This window comes from Gadus chalcogrammus, chromosome 18, assembly GCF_026213295.1.
Source record: "Gadus chalcogrammus isolate NIFS_2021 chromosome 18, NIFS_Gcha_1.0, whole genome shotgun sequence".
Lineage (NCBI taxonomy): Eukaryota > Metazoa > Chordata > Actinopteri > Gadiformes > Gadidae > Gadus > Gadus chalcogrammus.
The window spans coordinates 3,112,846-3,132,558 of NC_079429.1; the positions used below are offsets into that span (position 1 = coordinate 3,112,846).

The 19,713-nt window shown below is 50.7% G+C and overlaps 1 protein-coding gene across 1 annotated transcript; it reads left to right on the top strand.

Moving 5' to 3' along the window:
- Positions 1–219: 219 nt before the first annotated feature.
- Positions 220–16,814, top strand: lhpp (phospholysine phosphohistidine inorganic pyrophosphate phosphatase). Its single transcript, XM_056577634.1, has 7 exons — positions 220–395; positions 548–735; positions 890–1,043; positions 1,410–1,473; positions 1,572–1,664; positions 2,124–2,215; positions 16,222–16,814. Exons 1-7 carry the CDS (start codon positions 265–267, stop codon positions 16,322–16,324), a joined length of 825 nt encoding a protein of 274 aa, XP_056433609.1. The 5' UTR covers positions 220–264; the 3' UTR covers positions 16,325–16,814.
- Positions 16,815–19,713: the final 2,899 nt, after the last annotated feature.

Here is a 19,713-nt window from a genome sequence, read left to right on the forward strand (position 1 = left end):
TGATGCACTCCGGTGTGACAGTTGAGTAAGGAGATGTGTATGTATCTTTAGCTCCACACACATTTGATCTTTCTTTGTTTCGTTTTGTTGTTATTTTTTATTCTGTGTCTCCCTCATGTAGGCTAAAGGTTGGGTTAAAAGCGCCAGAAATGCCAAACAAATAATACAAATAAAAACAATAGTGTGTGTGACGTATTGTCTATTTGGACTACAGGAACCACAACTCCGTGTTCTGCGCATGCGCCTTGAACGAAACCGTCCGTCATGGCCGACAGCAGCTGGACGAGCTCTGCAAAGAGTTTGAAAGGTGTTATTTTGGATCTCTGCGGGGTTTTGTATGACAGTGGAGAGGACGGCGGGACTCCAATCCCTGGTTCAGTGGAAGCAGTGAAAAGGTACAGATACACAGTTAATGCTGGTGCAGTTTACTGATGACAGTGTGTATTATAGGAGTGCAAGCATGTTTTGCAACTTTGCAAAAGGTTAAATGCAGTCAGCAGTGCAGCTGAGTCGCAACTCAATAGCAGCACGCATGTATTGTTCTCAGACTCAAAGCATCGGACCTGAAGCTGCGTTTCTGCACCAATGAGACCCAGGCCAGCAGAGACAAGTTTGTGGCCAAGCTGCAGAAAATGGGCTTTGACATTTCCGTGTGTGAGGTGTTCTCCCCAGCCCCCGCAGCCGTGGCTGTCCTGAAAGACCGGGGGATGCGACCCCATCTGCTGGTCTACGATGGTATTACATCTTTTGACTTTTTATCAATAATAATTAGCGCGTTTTAGCAGGCCTATATGATTAGTCTATTATTTATATGATCAGGCTATTATTCATCATTGATCAACAATTGTGGAAGAAAATGATGACGTATTGTGTTTTTGTTTTGCTACAGGACTTCTCTCTGAGTTCGAGAGTGTTGACCAAACCAACCCTAACTGCGTAGTGGTTGGAGATGCCGCAGGGAATTTCACCTACGAGAACCTGAACGATGCATTCAGGGTTCTCATCGGCCTGGAGAAACCAGTGCTGTTCGCGCTCGGAAAAGGGTAAGAGTTTACATCAGAGGGGGATTTATTGCCCAATAGCACACAGAAAAACTCTGAAACGGCAAATTTCAAAAGTTTCTGTGCCTTCAGTTTTTGTTTCAATTTCAATTCACCTGGATATCTGCACTATTCTATGATGAAAAACTCATTTGTTTTTATTATTATTCCAAATATAAACTAAGCCGTCAGGTAATTCTTGGGACAGAAGTTACTAATCTCAACTAGCCTAATCCTGGTTAAATAAAGTTCAAATAAAATGTTTCTTTGATGAGCGGAGATGCTGTTGGACTTTTACCATTATTATAATTGCTATAACTACCTCTCTCTCTCTCTCTCTCTCTCTCTCTCTCTCTCTCTCTCTCTCAGGAGGTATTACAAGGAGGCCGATGGCTTAAGTCTGGATGTGGGCCCGTACATGAAGGCTTTAGAAGTAAGCCATTCCTAGAAACATCGACTCATCTGCTCCACAATAAGAGCTGTCTCAAACCGTGTGCGAGTGTTAATGTTCCAACGCTCTGCCCTCTCCAGTACGCCTGTGACGTGGAAGCGGAGGTGATCGGGAAGCCGTCCTCTGCGTTCTTCCACAGCGTCCTCAGTGACATGGGCCTTCAGCCTCACCAGGTACAGTAGAACCGCTACGACTGGCGCCCCTAACGGCCAATGAACACGGCCCTTTGGGGCGGACACCAAATCAGCAGAATTTTCCTGTAGAAAATAGACTTGAGTCCCCCTTTTTGTTTTTTGGTTTTATCAAATGTGCCTTCTTGTAGTGTTGTGCATTGTTCTCTGTTTGGTTGGTAAATTAACAAAAATCCATACTTAGCATATGTTCAAAAAAGTGAAAACAATTCCTATTCCTTTTCGAGGCCAATGATAATAATGCATCCTAATATTATTTATATATATTATATATTATATATATATTTTTTTTTTGGGTAGCACTACAAAAATTTGTCAGATTTCACGCTCTGTTTGCTTTGGGCGACAGTGTTTATGGCTTTGGGTTGCACTTGAATTCAACCTTTCTGCATCTCGCTCTCACTCACTCCCTCGCTCACTTAACCACTCTCACCTATGCAGGTGATGATGGTCGGGGACGACCTCGTTAACGACGTGGGCGGGGCCCAACTCTGTGGAATGACGGGTCTGCAGGTCCGGACGGGCAAATATAGGTCAGTGGTTTCTGTTCTGTGCTGAATGGACACACACACACACACACACACACACACACACACACACACACACACACACACACACACACACACACACACACACACACACACACACACACACACACACACACACACACACACACACACACACACACACACGAAAACACGCACCGCAGCTTCCTGCTTTTTTGGACTGGAAAAAACAAATGCTGAATATACAGATGTACATTTTAAAATATAAATAAGAAATCTAAAAATGAAATGTATGTACTTCAACAGATCTTTCCGTCCCAAATTAAGTAAATAACACAGGTTTTAGACCTTGATATGTTTGTGCGGTCAATGCACACGGCCGTTTGGAGCGGACACCAAAAATGCAGCCTGCTACATTCGCACTCTTTGCCAACCATGTGATTTGCAAAACAATATGACTTTCATCAAACAAATGTGAGTGGCTTTACAAAATATAGCACGAGAAGGCAACTACTGAGATGAAACACAGAAACACTAAACACACAGAAAGGAATGCAGACAAGCCGGAAAACATAAACAAACCTCCCAGACAGCTCGGTCTGTGGGAGACTATTGCGACTTATACATTATCAGTGCCGTTTATCCGCCACAAGAGGGCGACAGCTCACCATAATTAGAATAGGCCTTGACTGATCATTCTGGGTCAGCTACCAGTCTCGTATTTATTTCAGAAACTAGAAACAGAAACTACTCCAACGAAACACGTTGTTGGCTGGGATTTTCAAACCAAGTTTATGTCTTAACTCAAGGGATTATTATGTAATTAGAAAAGGTCTGTTTTATATGATGTATCATATGACTTACTCAAATAAATGGGGGATCCCCTCCTGTTTGGGGAGCTTGAGAACAAAGACCTTTAACAGCCTAGAAGTTTAAATGTATGTCATGGGATTTAACATTTTTAACATCGCATGATGACATTTTTCGGACAAAGCTGTGTTCTGGAAATGTCATCACATTTCCTGTTGTATTTGGCTTTTGCAATGTCCACACTTATGCTGATAGAGTAGACGTCCTGACAACTTGAACTCCATTGTATTGACTTGTTCTACCCCACCTGTATGCCTCTCTCACCGTAGCTCTGTGTAACATTGAAATGCAATGTGTGTGTGAACTTGTTTTATCTGCGCTGTACAAGCGTGCGTTGACCCACATATTACTGCCGACCCTGTGCAGTATCGCTCCTGTGATGATAAGTCAGCTCAGGAGACGTTGAACTTTATACCGTTCACTCCCTGAAGTCCGTTGAGCCGCCACCATCTGCTCCTCAAAGCGATGACATCAGGTCCTCCCCGTCCAGGCCCGGGCCGGGGGAGGACCGGACCCAGCCCCGTCTGGCCCGGGTCTGGACGGGGAGCAGAGGAGATGGGGTCACGGGGTCGGCGTGCAATGTGCTGAAATCAGCACCCGGGGATAAACCAGATGACATGATGTTATGGCTCCTTCCTCCCCTGTTGAGTCCTGGGGGAGGGAGGGAGGGAGAGAGAGAGAGGGGGAGAGAGGGAGGGAGAGAGGGGGAGAGGGAGAGAGGGGGAGAGGGGGGGAGATGGCGGTGGGAACACTCCCTACTGTAGCTGAACGCCAGCATCTGTGAAATCAATAGTCGGCCACCGAGGGCTCTCGTTACCACCCCGGTGGTCCTCATTTGTGGACAATTGCTGGATCGCACACCCACAAACACACGCACGCACACAAAAACACACACATTTAGACAAAGGATGACTTTATTCAACGTTTTTGTGCTGTTTTTTTGTGTGGTCATTCACCCTTAATGTTGACATCACGCTGTTCTTGTTGTTGTGACGGGCCTGGCAAACAGCAAGCCCTCGTAAAGGTGTTTCTCCACCCCCGTTACCTGTAGGCCTTATTCACTGAGCGGCCATCTTCATTCTAAGTGCTAAGCGGGGTACTGAATCCCACCTCCTAGCTAGTGTATAGAACCAAGCTGGCCGCACGGTGAGTAAGTAGGTAGTGTCAACCACGTTGCTGCCGTAATTAGGTCAGCTCTCTAGTCTTTGTCTGGTTCTCACACTGAGAAATCAATAGAAATAAGGAGAATAGAGAACGTCGCGCCAACCTTATGGTTTCCCTTCTTCTAAATATTGTCACGTTTCGCGTTGGCGTTAAAAACAATGCAATGTTGTTTTCGTACCTACCCCTCTCTTCGTGTGTTCCTAATGGCGGGCGTCTATAGCTCAGGAGGTAGAGCGGGTTGACTGGTAACCGGAAGGTTGCTGGTTTGAACCCCCGGCTCCTCCTAGCTGAGTGTCGAGGTGTCCCTGAGCGAGACAACTGACCCTGCCTGCTCCCGGCTGTCACCCTGCGTGGTTGACCCTGCCGTCGGTGTGTGAATGAATGAATAGTCGCATTCGATAAATGCGTCGGCAAAATCCCCCAAAATGTACATTAACATAGACACACAGTACATAGCAATGTTTCCATAAAATACATTCAGTACTCCATGCTCGTTTCTCACACATTGTCGGGCAGCAGCCCTCCTGCGAACCAGACGTGGTCAGCTGAAACGATGGGTTGTGTTTCACTTGTCGCACACCAGTCCATTGCCTCCACCCAGGGCGGTGTATTGTGTAAACATTTTCCTAGAAGCCGCAACGGCCACGGTGACACCCGCTGTTTGTCTTGCTTTGAGAGGCCGAGCCAGGGGCCGGGGGTCGGGGTTTACAGTTGTTCAGCGACAGAGGGGGAGAAGGAAAAGAAAAAAAACATGGTTGGCTACGTGCTGTAAATCGCTGATGTGGGGAAAACAGCTGTTTCCAAGCCAACCAGATGCTGTGACAAGCGCACGCACGCACACACGCGCACACACACACACAGGGGCCGAGGGAAAATGGCTTGCCTCAAAATAGAGACCGGGAAATGGAAATGAACGCATGTAAACACACCAGTGTGAGACTCAGTTGGATGCAAACCGGTGGCATTGAGATACAAACGAGGACTGAACTGAATCTGGGGACGCCCTGTCGTCGGTTTAGCATATAGCAAAGTTTTCTCAGTTCTTGGACTCTAAATCCTCTAAATCCTTTTGCATTTGCATTGGGGACTCTCTTGGGAGCTATTCAAATGACTGCGAAACCTTTGGAGGTTTCGCCTCCTAAACCTTTACTTCGTTCTCATGGCCTACATCCTCAGCGCCTTCACAACCTTTTTGTTTGTGGTCATGCGGGTGCAAGCATATTGGCCTGAAGTCTAAATTCTCTGCCTGTGTACTTTATTTATTTTACCGGGGGATAGTGAGAGAAATGTTTTTGGATCCTTTGTATGTTTGTTTCACGTGAAGAAAGTGACAAAAAAGCTGACTTTGACTTTTACAAACGCAAATCATGAGAGCAACTCCTCTCCACCAGGTATAGCGGTGCCTGAGCATGTAGCAACGCTGTGAATGTATCCCAAATAGTGTTAATTCGAGGCAGAGCCAGGCGGCCGATGCAGTATCAGGGTGTCAGACGCACTGGCGGGGCGCGCACGAGGCGGGCGGATGGGTCACCACACACTTGCTAACTGTCGGATATTGTTGTGCTGCTTACACTCAATCCCCCCCCCCCCACCCCCCCCCTCTATTTAAATCCATAACTCGGGTAAATAAATAATGGCCCCGGCGCAGGCCTAACAACAACAACAGAGGTCCTGGGAACTCTCTGCTCTTTAATGGGGAACAGGTTTCCACTGGGACAGAGAGAGGCGGTGTTTTCGAAAGTGAGCCGCAGCCGTTGGAAGATTTGTCTCCCGATGTTTATTATCAGCATGGGAACCTCGACATCACTCACAGGACCTCTACAGCCTGCTAGACACGACCTCTTGAGTCGTCACCATAGATCTATTCTGCTAGATAGGAAGCTCTAGAGTCTACTAGTTAAGAGTTCTAGAGTCTTCTAGGTAGGGGCTCTCAAACCTGCTAGATAGAACCACTTCACTGCGGTGTAATATTTTGCTACTCGATCATGTAGCTTTGCGATGCGGAAGAAGATGACTGACCACAAACATGAATCACTTCAATCCTCCTTTAATGGACCTCTGTATGTTTGCTAGTTCAGGGCCCTTTCTGATCCCCCCCCGCCATCCCCACACCCTCGATGGTGGGGAACGCTCTTCTGGACGCAACGGAAGTGACCCCTCGAGCCGCTGGGCATGTTAGCCCGCCGCTGGTGTGTGTGTGTGTGTGTGTGTGTGTGTGTGTGTGTGTGTGTGTGTGTGTGTGTGTGTGTGTGTGTGTGTGTGTGTGTGTGTGTGTGTGTGTGTGTGTGTGTGTGTGTGTGTGTGTGTGTGTGTGTGGTAAACCACCCTGTGTGTGCCATTCCTTATCTATCAGGGAACTATCTACAAAGCACAATAGATGCAAACACACAGAAAGTCCCACCGGGGGTAATAAACGTGTCCCTTTAGCCGTTCGAACGCAGCTGTCGTCCTCGCGCCGGGGGTATGCAAATGGTTATCGGAAATAACTTTTAACGTCTCGACGTAGGACGCAGGAAAAAGGCCCATGGACGTCAGACCTGCAGCTCTGGGAAAAGGCTGCTCCAGTTCCCAGTTCCTCCTGCATGGCCTTCGTGGCCTGATGCACCTTGTTGGGAGAACATGAACTGGGAACTGGGGATTGAAGGAACATGAACTGGGAACTGCACGCTTGGAAGCGGAAACGTGCTGAACGGTTTGGAAGTGTAGGTGTTTCTGTCCAGTGGTTGGTTTTGATAGTTGAATGAGGACTCGTGCAGAGAGACACACGACCCTCCGGTTCTTAGTTCATGTTCTTCCACCAGCCCCGTCGGTACTCGAAAAGTGTTCCAGTGGTGTATGGCCCGAGGTGTTTCCCCCTTGCCCCCCCCCCCCCCCACTAACACCTCTGATGAGCCGGCCCCGTTTGCCTTCGAGGAACCATGCAAATAGCCCGCATTATTTGTGTAGTGCATGGGCGAGGGCCCGCTTATTAGGATGGCAAATATCTTGTTTGACGAGCAGAAACAGGAAGAGTTCCCCCTCCCGCCCCCTCTCTTCTGATTTGGAGATTCTCTGTAAAAACATTGTTCTGTTTGCCTTTTGGTGTTGTTTGTTTAACGAGATGTGTAACTGTGATGGAGCATTCCCCGGGCGGCTTGCCATGATTGAATCAGCGTGTGAGTTCTCGTGAACCGAATTGAAATGTAAACCAGCGTCGAGGACCCGTTGGGCTGGCTCACTTCATCTGCCGTGTGTGTGTGTGTGTGTGTGTGTGTGTGTGTGTGTGTGTGTGTGTGTGTGTGTGTGTGTGTGTGTGTGTGTGCGTGTGCGTGTGCGTGCGTGCGCGTGCGCTAGTGTGTGTGTGTGTGCCTGTCTGTGTGCTCACACCCGTGTGTGTATGTGTGCACAAACCTGTGTGTGTCTGTGTGCGCACCCCCGTGTTTGTGTATCCGTGCGCTTGCCCGTGTGTGCGTGTGCGCAAGGCGCCGTACATGCCTAAGTCGTCCGTCCAGGACTCCGCCCTGTCCCTCCAGCGTCACGTGTCCCCGATGAACTCTGTCACACGGTGGCGTAGCGCGCTGTTAAATGCGGTCTGAGTGTTATCTCTGTGCAGCGCCCGGGGGGTCACACACTGTGTTTCAGCGCGGCTCGTCTTACCCACATCCATTTGGGTGTCCATTAACCAGAAGCCCCATCACGGTGTGGCTCTCAGGTGCTTCTGCGGTGACGTGTGACTCTGAAACCGGGAACGGTGAATGGGTTTGTAAGCTCAGTACGACGATATTTGTTTATCCTCTGGAGAGAAGGAGCTCATTTTCATTGTGAGGTCCACAGAGTCACTGTGAGTCTCTCACTGTGAGTGTCTACGTTTGCAACATCCTGGCCCTTCCCTTTCAGCTAATCAGAGATATCTTGCTTACATATATAACCGTTCTCACGCCCCGTCTGCTCAACTGCTCTTTTCGGCGTATCAGTGTTGTCTGTGTGCAAAAGGAAGCGTCACTTATCGCCTCTTTTACCCTCATCGTTGCACTCTGAGGTGTGGCCCTTGACATCTGTCAAGATTGCACGAGAAGTGCACGCGGCAGACAACCCTCAGGCACTTGTTTGGTGTGGAGCTGGCGCACGTTCCAAGTCACGTGTTTATGTGCACATAATCTCATCATTCTGCAGAGTCGCTCACCAGCTTCCGCGAGAGACTCAAGACTCACTTGTTCACAGTTCGCCTGGACTCTGTCTAGCCTCCCCCCCTCACCACCGACTCTACTAAAAGCACCCTTCTTACACACTTATTGTATGTCGTACGTCCTGGCACTTAAAATGGTACTTAGCATCGTGTAGCGTCTCATCCCATCTTTGTTGTATACGGGGAATGGGTTTACCTAGCAATTGTAAGTGCTTGGCACTCGTTTCTATGAACATCCTTACTGTAACGACAGCATTATGCATTGTTGTTTGTCTTTCTTCTAACAAAGTCAATATTTATAAAGCCCTGTTTGAGGGCCACCCCACCGTATCAACTGATGTCTCCAGTGGCCTCGAGTGTGTTCTTGTCGGCGTTCCTTTCTTCCCTTTGTGTTGGTTCTGTCCCTGCCCGCTCATTCCATTCGTTTCCCAGCGGCGCTATCTTAAGTACGCAACGTTTCCCATGTGTCACAGCCGGTTCGCGGAGCAATGCCACTATACACTCAATACCGTACAGTACTCTCAGTTCCTCTTTGTTCGACCACGTTCTCTCACTTCGCCCTTGTCAACAGAAAAGGGGGAACAAGTGACGGTGTAATCAAAGCCGAAGGCAGCGTTTTGGTTTCACGTTGAGTCTACCAGGGCTTGTCAGTGGCACCGGCAGGAGAATCAAGCCCTCATCCACACACGGCGAAGCCAGCTCTCTCTGTCCCTTTTTATCTGGTTTCCATCTGGGGGTCGGCCTAGCTCAGGAGGTAGAGCGGGTGGACTTGTAACCGGAAGGTTGCTGGTTCGATACCCAACTGATAGTCGAGGTCTCCCGGACCAAGACGGCTGACCCTAACTGCTCCTGACGAGCTGGCTGTCGCATTGCGTGGTTGTCACCGCCGTCGGTGAACGTGTGTTTGTACCGTTGGAAGCAGATTTGGGTAAAAGTGTCTCTGCTAAAATGGCCTTAATGCAAAGGGCTTGGAAGTGACGCCAGGCCAGAAACGATGTCAGTCCCCACACCGGGTCTGTCATTCTTACCCTCCCCCACGTTCCTTTACATCGGTTCCAGAGGCGTGAGCCATGACTTGTAGGGCAGTCTGAGCCGAGTGGACTGTAGTTCCAACGTTTATGGTTGTTCTTGTGTACAAACAAAAAAAGTCACCCGTCAAAGTCATTCCAAATTAAAAGCGTGGAGGGCATCGACGTCTGTGGCCGAGGGCGTGGTGGTATTGAGTTCTGCTCTCTGCCCCTGACGAACTCATGAATCCTGCGTGTGTTTTCACGCTGTCCCCGTTTAAACGTCAATCGGCAGATATTTGCAATCAATCGATCCAGTGAATGTCTCACTCAGTAACAACTCACTCAAATGCAGACAATGGGAACTATATTCTATATCTGAATGTGAATATAGTTATGTTTGTCTTTTGCCCGTTACAGCAGGCCGATTAAGGTCCTAAGGCTTTTCATTCATGACCTTGTCAAGATGTCAAGATACTACGTTCATTAGTCATCACACGGTCCACCGTCAACCAAATATACTTTGTGATGAACCATAAATTAACATTCAGTTAGGGTTAAACAAGGTCTCAGAGGACTGTTTATCTTGTTATGCTGTTTTGCCATGGCAATTATGGATCACCGACCAACCGTTTGTGTGGGTATTTGTGTGTGTGGGCACTCCCCCACATACTTTCACGTCTCTGTACTTCAATATGAATAATTAACAGGTGTTTTTGCTGTGTTATGGCCGTTGCTTGGTTAGTCTGTTAGTTTCTGAATGGTGACTCCTTCTGTAAGATAACAAGGTTCTCTCTCTCTCTCTCTCTCTCTCTCTCTCTCTCTCTCTGTCTCTCTCTCTCTCTGTCTCTGTCTCTGTACTTTTCCACCTCCTGAAAGAAGGAACTGGAGAGGAGGCAGAGCAGGGTAGCCGAAGACAAACGGCCAGCTTAAGCGCCCCAGATGGTGGGCTGAACCCGAGCTCTGGCTGCTGAACAGCCCGCCACGGGCCTGCCCATTCAATAGATATCCAATCCGCCGCCGTAATTACCAATGGATGACCCGCTGGGGTGGCTGGCATCTGGGGCCGGGGGGGGGGGACGACGTGTTTGTCCTCCTGCCCGGACACCCCCTTCTCTCTCTCTCTCTCTCTCTCTCTCTCTCTCTCTCTCTCTCTCTCTCTCTCTCTCTCTCTCCTCTCTCTCTCTCTCTCTCTCTCTCTCTCTCTCCCTCTCCTCTCTCTCTCCCTCTCTCTCTCTCTCTCTCTCTCTCTCTCTCTCTCATCTCTCTCTCTCTCTCTCCTCTCTCTCTCCCTCCTCTCTCTCTCTCTCTCTCTCTCTCTCTCTCTCTCTCTCTCTCTCTTCCCCCTTCCTCCCTCCGGCCCTGTTCCTTCTATAGGTGTGTGCGCGCGTGTCTGGGTAATTTACATCACAAGCTTCCTGTCAACACGCACGCCGCACCGAGTCTAGCTGCAGTGTGACCGTGCGTCAGCAGACGGATCAACACCCCCTCCCCCCCCCCCCCCCACGGGGCACCCCGAGCGCCCCCCCTGGTAAGGACCTGGTTGGCAGATGCGTGGGCCTCCAGTATCCGATCGAAGTGAAACTAAAAACGTCCCTCTTGGAGGTGACAACGTGTCGACGGGGTGCGCGCGGAGGTGCAGATGTTTTTCCAGTGGTGGGTTTTCGACAGTTGAGGGAGTAGTCATGCAGAGAGCGAGACGCACCGAACCCACGTCGGAGAAGCCCGTTGCTCGTGAACATCGCCCGGATAACCGCCGTACCTCGCAGCACGCTCGAGAAGTTAGCGGTTCTCGTTTTCTGTTGTTGTTGTTGTTGTTCTCAGGGAATTTCCATCGTGTGCACTTTTCTCTCATTCTCTTCCTTTCTTTGTTCTCGTCTTAAAAGCGCTGAAACAAACCCGAGCCCGGGGTTGGTTTCGGCCACAAGCCGCAGGTCGGGGGCAACCGATAGGCTGCTGAGTTCGAGGCGGCGCCCGGTGAATGGCGTGAGGAGGAGGTGGAGGAGGGCTCAATGGGGCATCTGCTGCTGTCAGGGGTATTGTGGGGCCCGGAGCAGCACGCAGCACCACGCTTTCACACACACGGGCCCCTAAGGCTGTTTGTTTGCTCCCGTAGGAGGCCCCGGGCCTGGCCCCTGTTATTTCAGAGACACACACAGGGAGGAAGGAGGGGGAGTGGCCCGGGGGGGGGGGGGGGGGGGGGGGGGGGGGGGGGCAAAAGGGGAGGCAAAGAAAGGAAGAGAGAGAGAAAAGAATGGGTTTACAAACACACTCTGAATGCCCTGCGTTTCTCTGATCTATCACACTCTCTCTCTCGCACTCTGCTACACTCTCTCCTGCTGTGTGTGTGTGTGTGTGTGTGTGTGTGTGTGTGCATGCACACACGCAGACACACACACACACACACACAAGTGCACACGAACAGACAGACACACACACACACACACACAGACACGCGTGTTTCCAGGCAGACCCTGGAATCTCGCTCTCCCAGCCGAAGGGCCCTCCAGCTCCGTCAGGGCGGTGTTATATTTGCTGAACCTGCCTCCCCCGGGCGACCCACGGAGACACAACAACAACTATTGTCCTCAGTTATGTGTCTCCTGCCTGCCGAGATCCCCCCCCCCCCCCGACGGCCGAGCGGAGACCGAACAGACACGGGGTGTGGAGCGCGAGGTTTGGCCGTGCCTCTGTCGGCACGCCCTCAGGTGCTCTGTGACTCAGCCACTTCAGAGGCGAAGGCCCGGGGTGTGTGTGTGTGGGGGGGAGGGCGGTTCGGATGTCCCCCACATGGTGCAAACACACACACACACCGCCACCCACACTCTCACTTTATCATCAGCCGTCTTCCTCTCAAGGAAACGGGACGTGTGTGTGTGTGTGTGTGTGTGTGTGTGTGTGTGTGTGTGTGTGTGTGTGTGTGTGTGTGTGTGTGTGTGTGTGTGTGTGTGTGTGTGTGTGTGTGTGTGTGTGTGTGTGTGTGTGTGTCTAGGCTGAGCATTAACAGATCACGTATGCTGCCGCCTCACCCACACTGCGGTCGGCTACCTCGACAATGGAATGTTTATATCACCTACTGGGCGACGACAAAGGGGCTCTTCCTCTCACAGTCGTCCTCTCTTCCCCCCCCCCCCCCCCCCCCTGCCTGGTCGTCCAGCACATGCCCCCCCCTCCCTCCTTCCCCGTCTATCTCGCCCTCGTGCTCTGTGGGCTTTCTGTCCAAGCAGCCCCAACAGCTGGTCAATACAGAGTCTCACACACAGACGCATGCACGCACATGTACACATACACAGACGCACTTGTAGACACACACACACACACACACACGCACGAGCTGTAGGAGGGCATTCTTCTCCTCGGCCGCATTTGCTAAAATAACAAACACCCCCGTGCGTCGGCGCACACACCCGGCCGCACGTCTGACAAAAGCCCCCGGGGGCCTGCGTCGGGCGGTGTGTGTGTGTGTCGGTGTGTGTGTGTGTGTGTGTGTGACTCCAGACAACCACCCTCCCTGAGTCACTCCGGCTCCAGCCCTGCTCCCCACGGGGCCTGGGAGCCCTGGTGCACACCCACGGGGCCTGTGGACGCCGGCCGCCGCCCGGCACGCCGCCGCCGCCACCGCCCGGCACGCCGCCGCCGCCGCCGTGTGAAGGTGCTTGTCAACCGACGCGTTCGCCCGCCGGCCGTCGGCTCTCCGGAACGCCGCCCTGTTTACGTTCACATTCGGGGCGTTGAGCCGGCGCTTTTGTCTGAGGAGATTTACAATACGTACATTAGTCAGAGGGAAGAGAAACAACAATATATCACTGTCGGGACAGTAAGGACGTTCATAGAAACAAGGGCTAAGCACTGACGATCGCTAGGTGAACCCGTTCCCGGTAGACAACAAACATAGCTAGGATAAGATGCTACACAATGCTAGTACTATTTGTAAGTACAACTTATGGTTCAACATACAGTATGTCCGTACATTATTCTCCATCCTCGCTCTTTGTTCCACGAAGCACGCAGAGTCCCCCACCCTCGTGTTGGGCCACCATGTGACACCTTGTGTGCAGCAATGCATTATGGGTATGGCACAGTGCATCTGATTTGAGCGTGCGCTGCGTAAAACAAAAAACATCCGTGCCGTCTCAGGACATCAAACCCGACGTACTGCAAGCAAGTGTGCAGTGGCGCGCGCACACACACACACACTAAAGAACACACACACACACACCAAAGAACACACACACACACACTAAAGAACACACACACACACACACTAAAGAACACACACACACACACACACACTAAAGAACACACACACACACACTAAGGAGCACACGCACACACACACACAGACTAAAGAACACACGCACACACACACACACACTAAAGAACACACGCACACACACTAAAGAACACACACACACACTAAAGAACACACAGACAAGAACACACACATAAAAACACACAAGAACACACACACAAGAACACACACCTGGCCCATGGCGTTGACATCAGTGGTGTTGCGGTCTTACAGACGGATATGGGGGGGGGGGTCGGTCAGGCCTCAGCAGTCAAGCGTATCCACTGACGCGTATTGATATTGCATTGACACGGTATGACCTCATCGGAAACACTAGCCGCATTGTGCATGCGTTGTGCATGCGCTCGCATTGACCCCGTTACTGCTCTATAATTAATGGCAAGGACGAGGAACAAGTTGCAGCGATCGCGCACGCAAACAACTTTTTGTGCGGCATCCTGTGACTTTTTGTGTGCGTGATGATCACGCAACTTTTTCGTGCGACCATGCAACTTTTTGTGTGACCAATCCTGCAACTTTTTGTGTGTGCAATCCTGCGGCTTTCTGCTGACTGCTTAATGCAACAGCTTTTGTGCAACCTGCTACCCAGGCATCGCACCGGACACGCGCTTGGTATCTTCTCACACGGGACGTGTCCGATACAGGGGTTGGAGTTTCAAGAGGGTTTCACCACCAGTAGAATTGATTGATTGATTGATTGATTGACCATTTTGATATAAATATAAACAGCACTCTGTGTCATGCATGAAAAAAATGTCGTGGATGACACAATAAAGCCCGACGGCTTGTCTCCATTGTGGTCCCTGTGGGGTAGGAGAAGAAGGCAAGGAGCAGCAAGTGACTCATCAATTCTTCAAAAGATTACACAGTTCCATACAAGTCCCTGCCCCCTCGTCTCTCTTCTCTCCTCCAGCGCCTGTGACAGCATCCGGGGCCGTAACCACTGTTGTTTCTGTCCCGAGTCTATTTGTATCTTCGGTCTGTTTGTGTGTCGTGTGGGTGTTGGTCTTTGTCGCCGCTGTGTGTGCGTGTGCGACCCAAATCGGTCGGTGGCTCCAGCGGGTAGGACAGGGTGTGTGTGTGTGTGTGTGTGTGTGTGTGTGTGTGTGTGTGTGTGTGTGTGTGTTAGAAACCGAGTACAGAAGACATAACACCCGGGCCATTAGCAGCACCGCTCGCATAACCCCGGCGCACAGCGGCTGACAGACGTGCGTAAACACATGGCCTCCTCCTCCTCCTCCTCCTCCAGCACTGCCTCACCGGCTCCCTGCATGCCCTCATGCTGCTATTCTCTCTGTGTGTCTGTGTCTCTCTCTCTCTCCCTCTTTGTCTCTGTCTGTCTCTGTCTCTGCCTCTCTCTCTCTCTCTGCCTCTCATTCTCTCTCTCTCATTCTCTCTCTCTCTCTCTGCCTCTCATTCTCTCTCTCTCTCTCTCTGCCTCTCTGCCTCTCTCTGCCTCTCATTCTCTCTCTCTCTCTCTCTCTGCCTCTCTGCCTCTCTCTGCCTCTCCCTCTCTCATTCTCTCTCTCTCTCTCTCTCAGTCCGTTTCTGCACCACTCACAAATATTTGCCCTGGCCCTCGCAGGGTTAGGATTAATGGTGCTGCGTGTCGCACGCCCAGCGTCCTACAAAGCCTCCCCATCTGGAGTCCACCCCCCCCAATACACCCCCTGCACCCCGGCCACCAGCCCCCCCTGCTCACGGGCCGTGACTGGGGAACAGAGGCTGCAAACGGGGGGGGGACCCGTTGGGGAGGAGGAGGAGGATGGGGAGGAGGAGGAGGAGCAGGTCTATAGGCGCCACTCCATAAGTGAGCTGGGGTTCCAGGCAGGGCAGCCTCGCAGAAGAAGAATGGAAGTTTGGCGTCTGTGTCTTTTGATCCACTCTGGCGGAGGAGGGAATGGAAGGAGGGAGGGAGGGAGGGAGGAGGAGGAGGAGCTGTGCGTGCTCTACCAGGGCTTGGCACTCTGCCAAGTAGATCGCATTTCCCGCTGCCAGCTGATTAAACAGCCGTATCTGCATCCATCTGCGGGCCCCTTGAGGGTCGAACAAAAGGCCTGGGACCCGAGGGCCGGCGCAGGCCTCCTGCCTGATGCCTGTCGGGACCCCGGGGCCCGGCTCAAACCCATGGTTCTGGTTTATTTAGTCTCTCCCTCCGTCGGGGCTGACATGATGGTTTATTTACGGCCTCTAAGGTTTTTGAATCGGCCCCATTTCGGTCGAGTTAGCTGGGGTTTCCAGCTGCTCCATTTTTGCGAGTGCGCACAAACCTGCGAGGTTGTGGGTTGAGTTCCGGCTCTGGGTCAGGCTCCGGGGCTCCCAGGCAGGCTGGAGCTGACCTACGCACGGTTACAGAGGATGTTAACACAGCACAACGATTTCTGTGGTTTATCTGCGCTGAATATCCGCTAACTTCCTGTTACAATGCAACCTGTTCTTCTGCTTCCGTCTGTTTTTGGTTTTGGTTTTCATCTGACTTCATGTGACCCCCCCTCCCCCCTCCACCCCTCATCAGACCCAGCGACCAGCAGCACCGGTCGGTGAAGGCCGACGGCACCGTGGACGACCTGGCCCAGGCTGTGGATCTCCTCCTGGGGGCGCGGGCCGGGCCTCTCTAGCCTGTAGCACTGGAAGTAGTCGCGGGCTCCTGAAGGAACCCGCAAGTAGTCATCAATGCTTTTACGTGACTGTAGACACTTTCCTTTAAGAATGCAGTCAGAGAAATGTTGAGCCTTCCTCAGCCATGACTAAACACACACAATTAGCCGTGAGCGACATGCTACGGCTACGCGCACATGACACTGACGCTAGACAGAGCAACTGGAGCACTCTTGACAAGGTAGCATTTAACTGTAGCATGTAGCTTCTGCCAGAGGGGGTCTGCACTGGTCTTAAAGACCCAGATAGAAACCACCTGTTTGTTGACAGTTTGTCAATAGCGGTTGTTATCGTGTGATATGTGAATAGTTGAACTGTGAACGGGCAGTTTGTTAACATACAGCAATCAGTGTTTAAGCTCCTTATGATGAATTATAGAAGAGAAATACATTCTGAATTATGTAATAAAGAACATGTTGACATGCATCTGGTTTGGTTCACTGTCCCAGCTTTCCGAAGGGAGGGATCAAGTGAGCTTTGTAAAACACTGGAGGATAATTCAGCTCCTATGGTCCGTATTTCGTCTCAGCGGTCCACGCTTTACTGAAAAGACCCTCCGAAAAAATCTTGCACGCACAAACAAACGCACATCCCACAAAATCACAGCCCGATTAAAATCTGGAAATGACAATAAATCTGCAATCTCCATTTGGTAAAATATTACGTCATCGGTATCCGAAGGAAAGGTTTTCTCCCGCTCGTAACGTCCAAAACGATTTACCGATAATCCAGGCTGGAGAAATACAAAACCTGTCCGGCTGAATGACACACGACATGTAAAAGTGATGGTTGGGATCTGGGAAAATGGGGCATCCCTTTCTGCCCCCCACAATTGCCCCCCCCATCACTGCACCCCAAGCATACAGTCCACCACATAGATTCACAGGGAACAAAGGAACAGGGCCCGGTGATTTATGGAGGTCTTTTTGCTTCGGTACACCATTAGCTGACACAGACATGAGTGTTATTTGGCAATTAAACACATCATGAAGACAGTGCCTCTACAAAGTGTTATGGAACGCCTGCATCACCATAACCGTAAAACCACCACCCCACAAGAAGCTCATTGTTCCCTCTTTTATGTTCTACTTTTGTGATATAGGTTTTAATACACAGAGAATTGGCCGCAGATGTTGTGATTTAGCCTTGGCAACAAGATGTTTACTGTTCACATTTTTTCCACAGTTGATGATTTGTGAGAGTTTTGCATGTTTTCTAATAAGTCATGTGTGCACAGCCAAATTTAGATCTTTCCGAAGTTCCCCTTTATTGCACTTCAAAAGTAGGCTGCGCTTTTGTTTAACACCCACACCAGACTTTGGGTCTGCCCTTCATGTTTAGCAGGTTTCTGTGTCTCAGGGTGGTGAACACACACCCTAGAGCTGGCTCTGGCATTTTAAAGGTTTCTGGGCTCCAAGGTCAACCACCTCTTTTCTCACCAGTGAGGGTTGCACAAAAGTACAAACGTCATATCTGTCAGGGCTTTGTGACAGGTAAACACCGCTATCTCTCCCTCCCTCCCTCCCTCCCTCCCTCTCTCTCCGAGTGCAGCGCATTGATCACTCCAACGTGGAGGCCAAGATTATGCTCAGATCAACACCATGACCTCATTCCGGCTGGACAAGTCCGGACATGTATGTACTGTGTTGTGTTCTCCAGCGTTGACAGAGCTTGGCTGCAGCAGCAGTCGAGCTAGTGATGGGCAGTGCGGATCTTTCCAGGGAGTCTGAACATTCTGCTCGACTCAACAATAAGAGTCAGCTCTTTGATTAATTCATGCTTTGTAATGTGAAGATGGATTGTTTAATAGTTGTGTCATCCTTCTACGGTCTGCTGCTAGGTAGTTTTTCATTTTGTTGGTAAAAGTAATGCAATGTCTAGCATAGTTCAGCGGGGGACATTAGACCACAGTATTGTAAACACAGTCCATGTGATTCACTCTGGTAGTCATCACTGGTGAAGTTGTGAATTTGGAGTTTATCTCATCTATTTCTTTATTGGGTTTTGAGCAAGTGCTTACCCAGCCCCAGACTTTACTGCTATATAATAATAATAATCTAATCTTTACATAAAAAAACAATAAGGTCTCTTTCGTATATTCAAATTGATGAGATGTCTCTCTTTGTTCAAAGAGTCGGTTCCTTCAGCTCAAAGAGCCGGTTCGTTCCCAGACCGCCCATCAGGTCTGTCCAGGTCTGGTGTCTTGCTGGCCCTCCCCTGGTTGGCGAGTAAAGGCCACCTCCGTTCGCGACCTTCGCACCCAGCTTTGCGTCGCCTGTGCTTGTACTTGATCGGCTGCCAGCCGCTAATGCATTTGATTCTGATGGTGCGTTTTATTATCCATCCGTCTCGGAGGTCCGTGGACGTTGCCTAGCGACGCGCATGAACACGCCCCTTCTCCTCGGACGGCGAACTTGCTCGCTCGGGTGAACTCAGAGGAGGCCAAGCAAGGATTCCGAGACAGAATTCATGATGGCTGCGCCCTGTGTGACTTGTATGAAGTGTTTTCATCGTGTTTGGACCGCTTTGGTCGTTAAAAGGGCAATTTCAATCACTCGTATTACTGCCATACCTTACTGCGTCCGTATCTCTGCCAATGACCTATAGCCTACTTATTTTGGAGCGCCTTGTACTCTGCCAATGCTACCTCGACAACAGCTTTCTGGGTGGCGTCCATGTTTTTCTCCAGCGACCGAGCGAAACATAATAAAAGGCTTGAAGTGCGGGCGTGACGTCACATCCGAGGTCCCAGTCGGTTCGCAGAGAATACTAAACGGCACCATAAGACCTGATTAAGAACAGAACCCTGACCCGCTTATCAGTTTGAGTGCAAATGCTCCTTGTGCACGACACACGCACCGAGCTGACCCTACGAAGTGAGCGGAGATGTTCCTCTTGAAAACGATCGTTCTCTCGCCTCTAAAGACGGGCCCCCCCCCACCCTTTCCTCTTCCTGTCCTCCCGCACGTAACCTCGCTGCTCTACCGGCTGATGACGTCACTTCCACAGAAGCTTGATTGGCACCTCTGGGCCTCTCTTCCCCAGGTCCTGTCCCTGGGTGTTTCCTGGAGGCTTCCTTTGTGCATCCACCCTCGCGTTTACACTCCAAATATAGACATTCTCTCATTTTTTGCTCACCAGCACGTAGTAAATAGAGGCCGAGGAGGCAAAAGTGCAGGCTTACACAAACACGCACACACGCACGCACGCACGGTCTGCCCGCACACACACGCACGCACGCACGGACGCACGCACACAAACACAAGAACACACACAAAAAAACTAACAAGAACACGCAAAAAAACAACACAAAAACACGAGAACAAACAAAAGAGAACACACACTCACA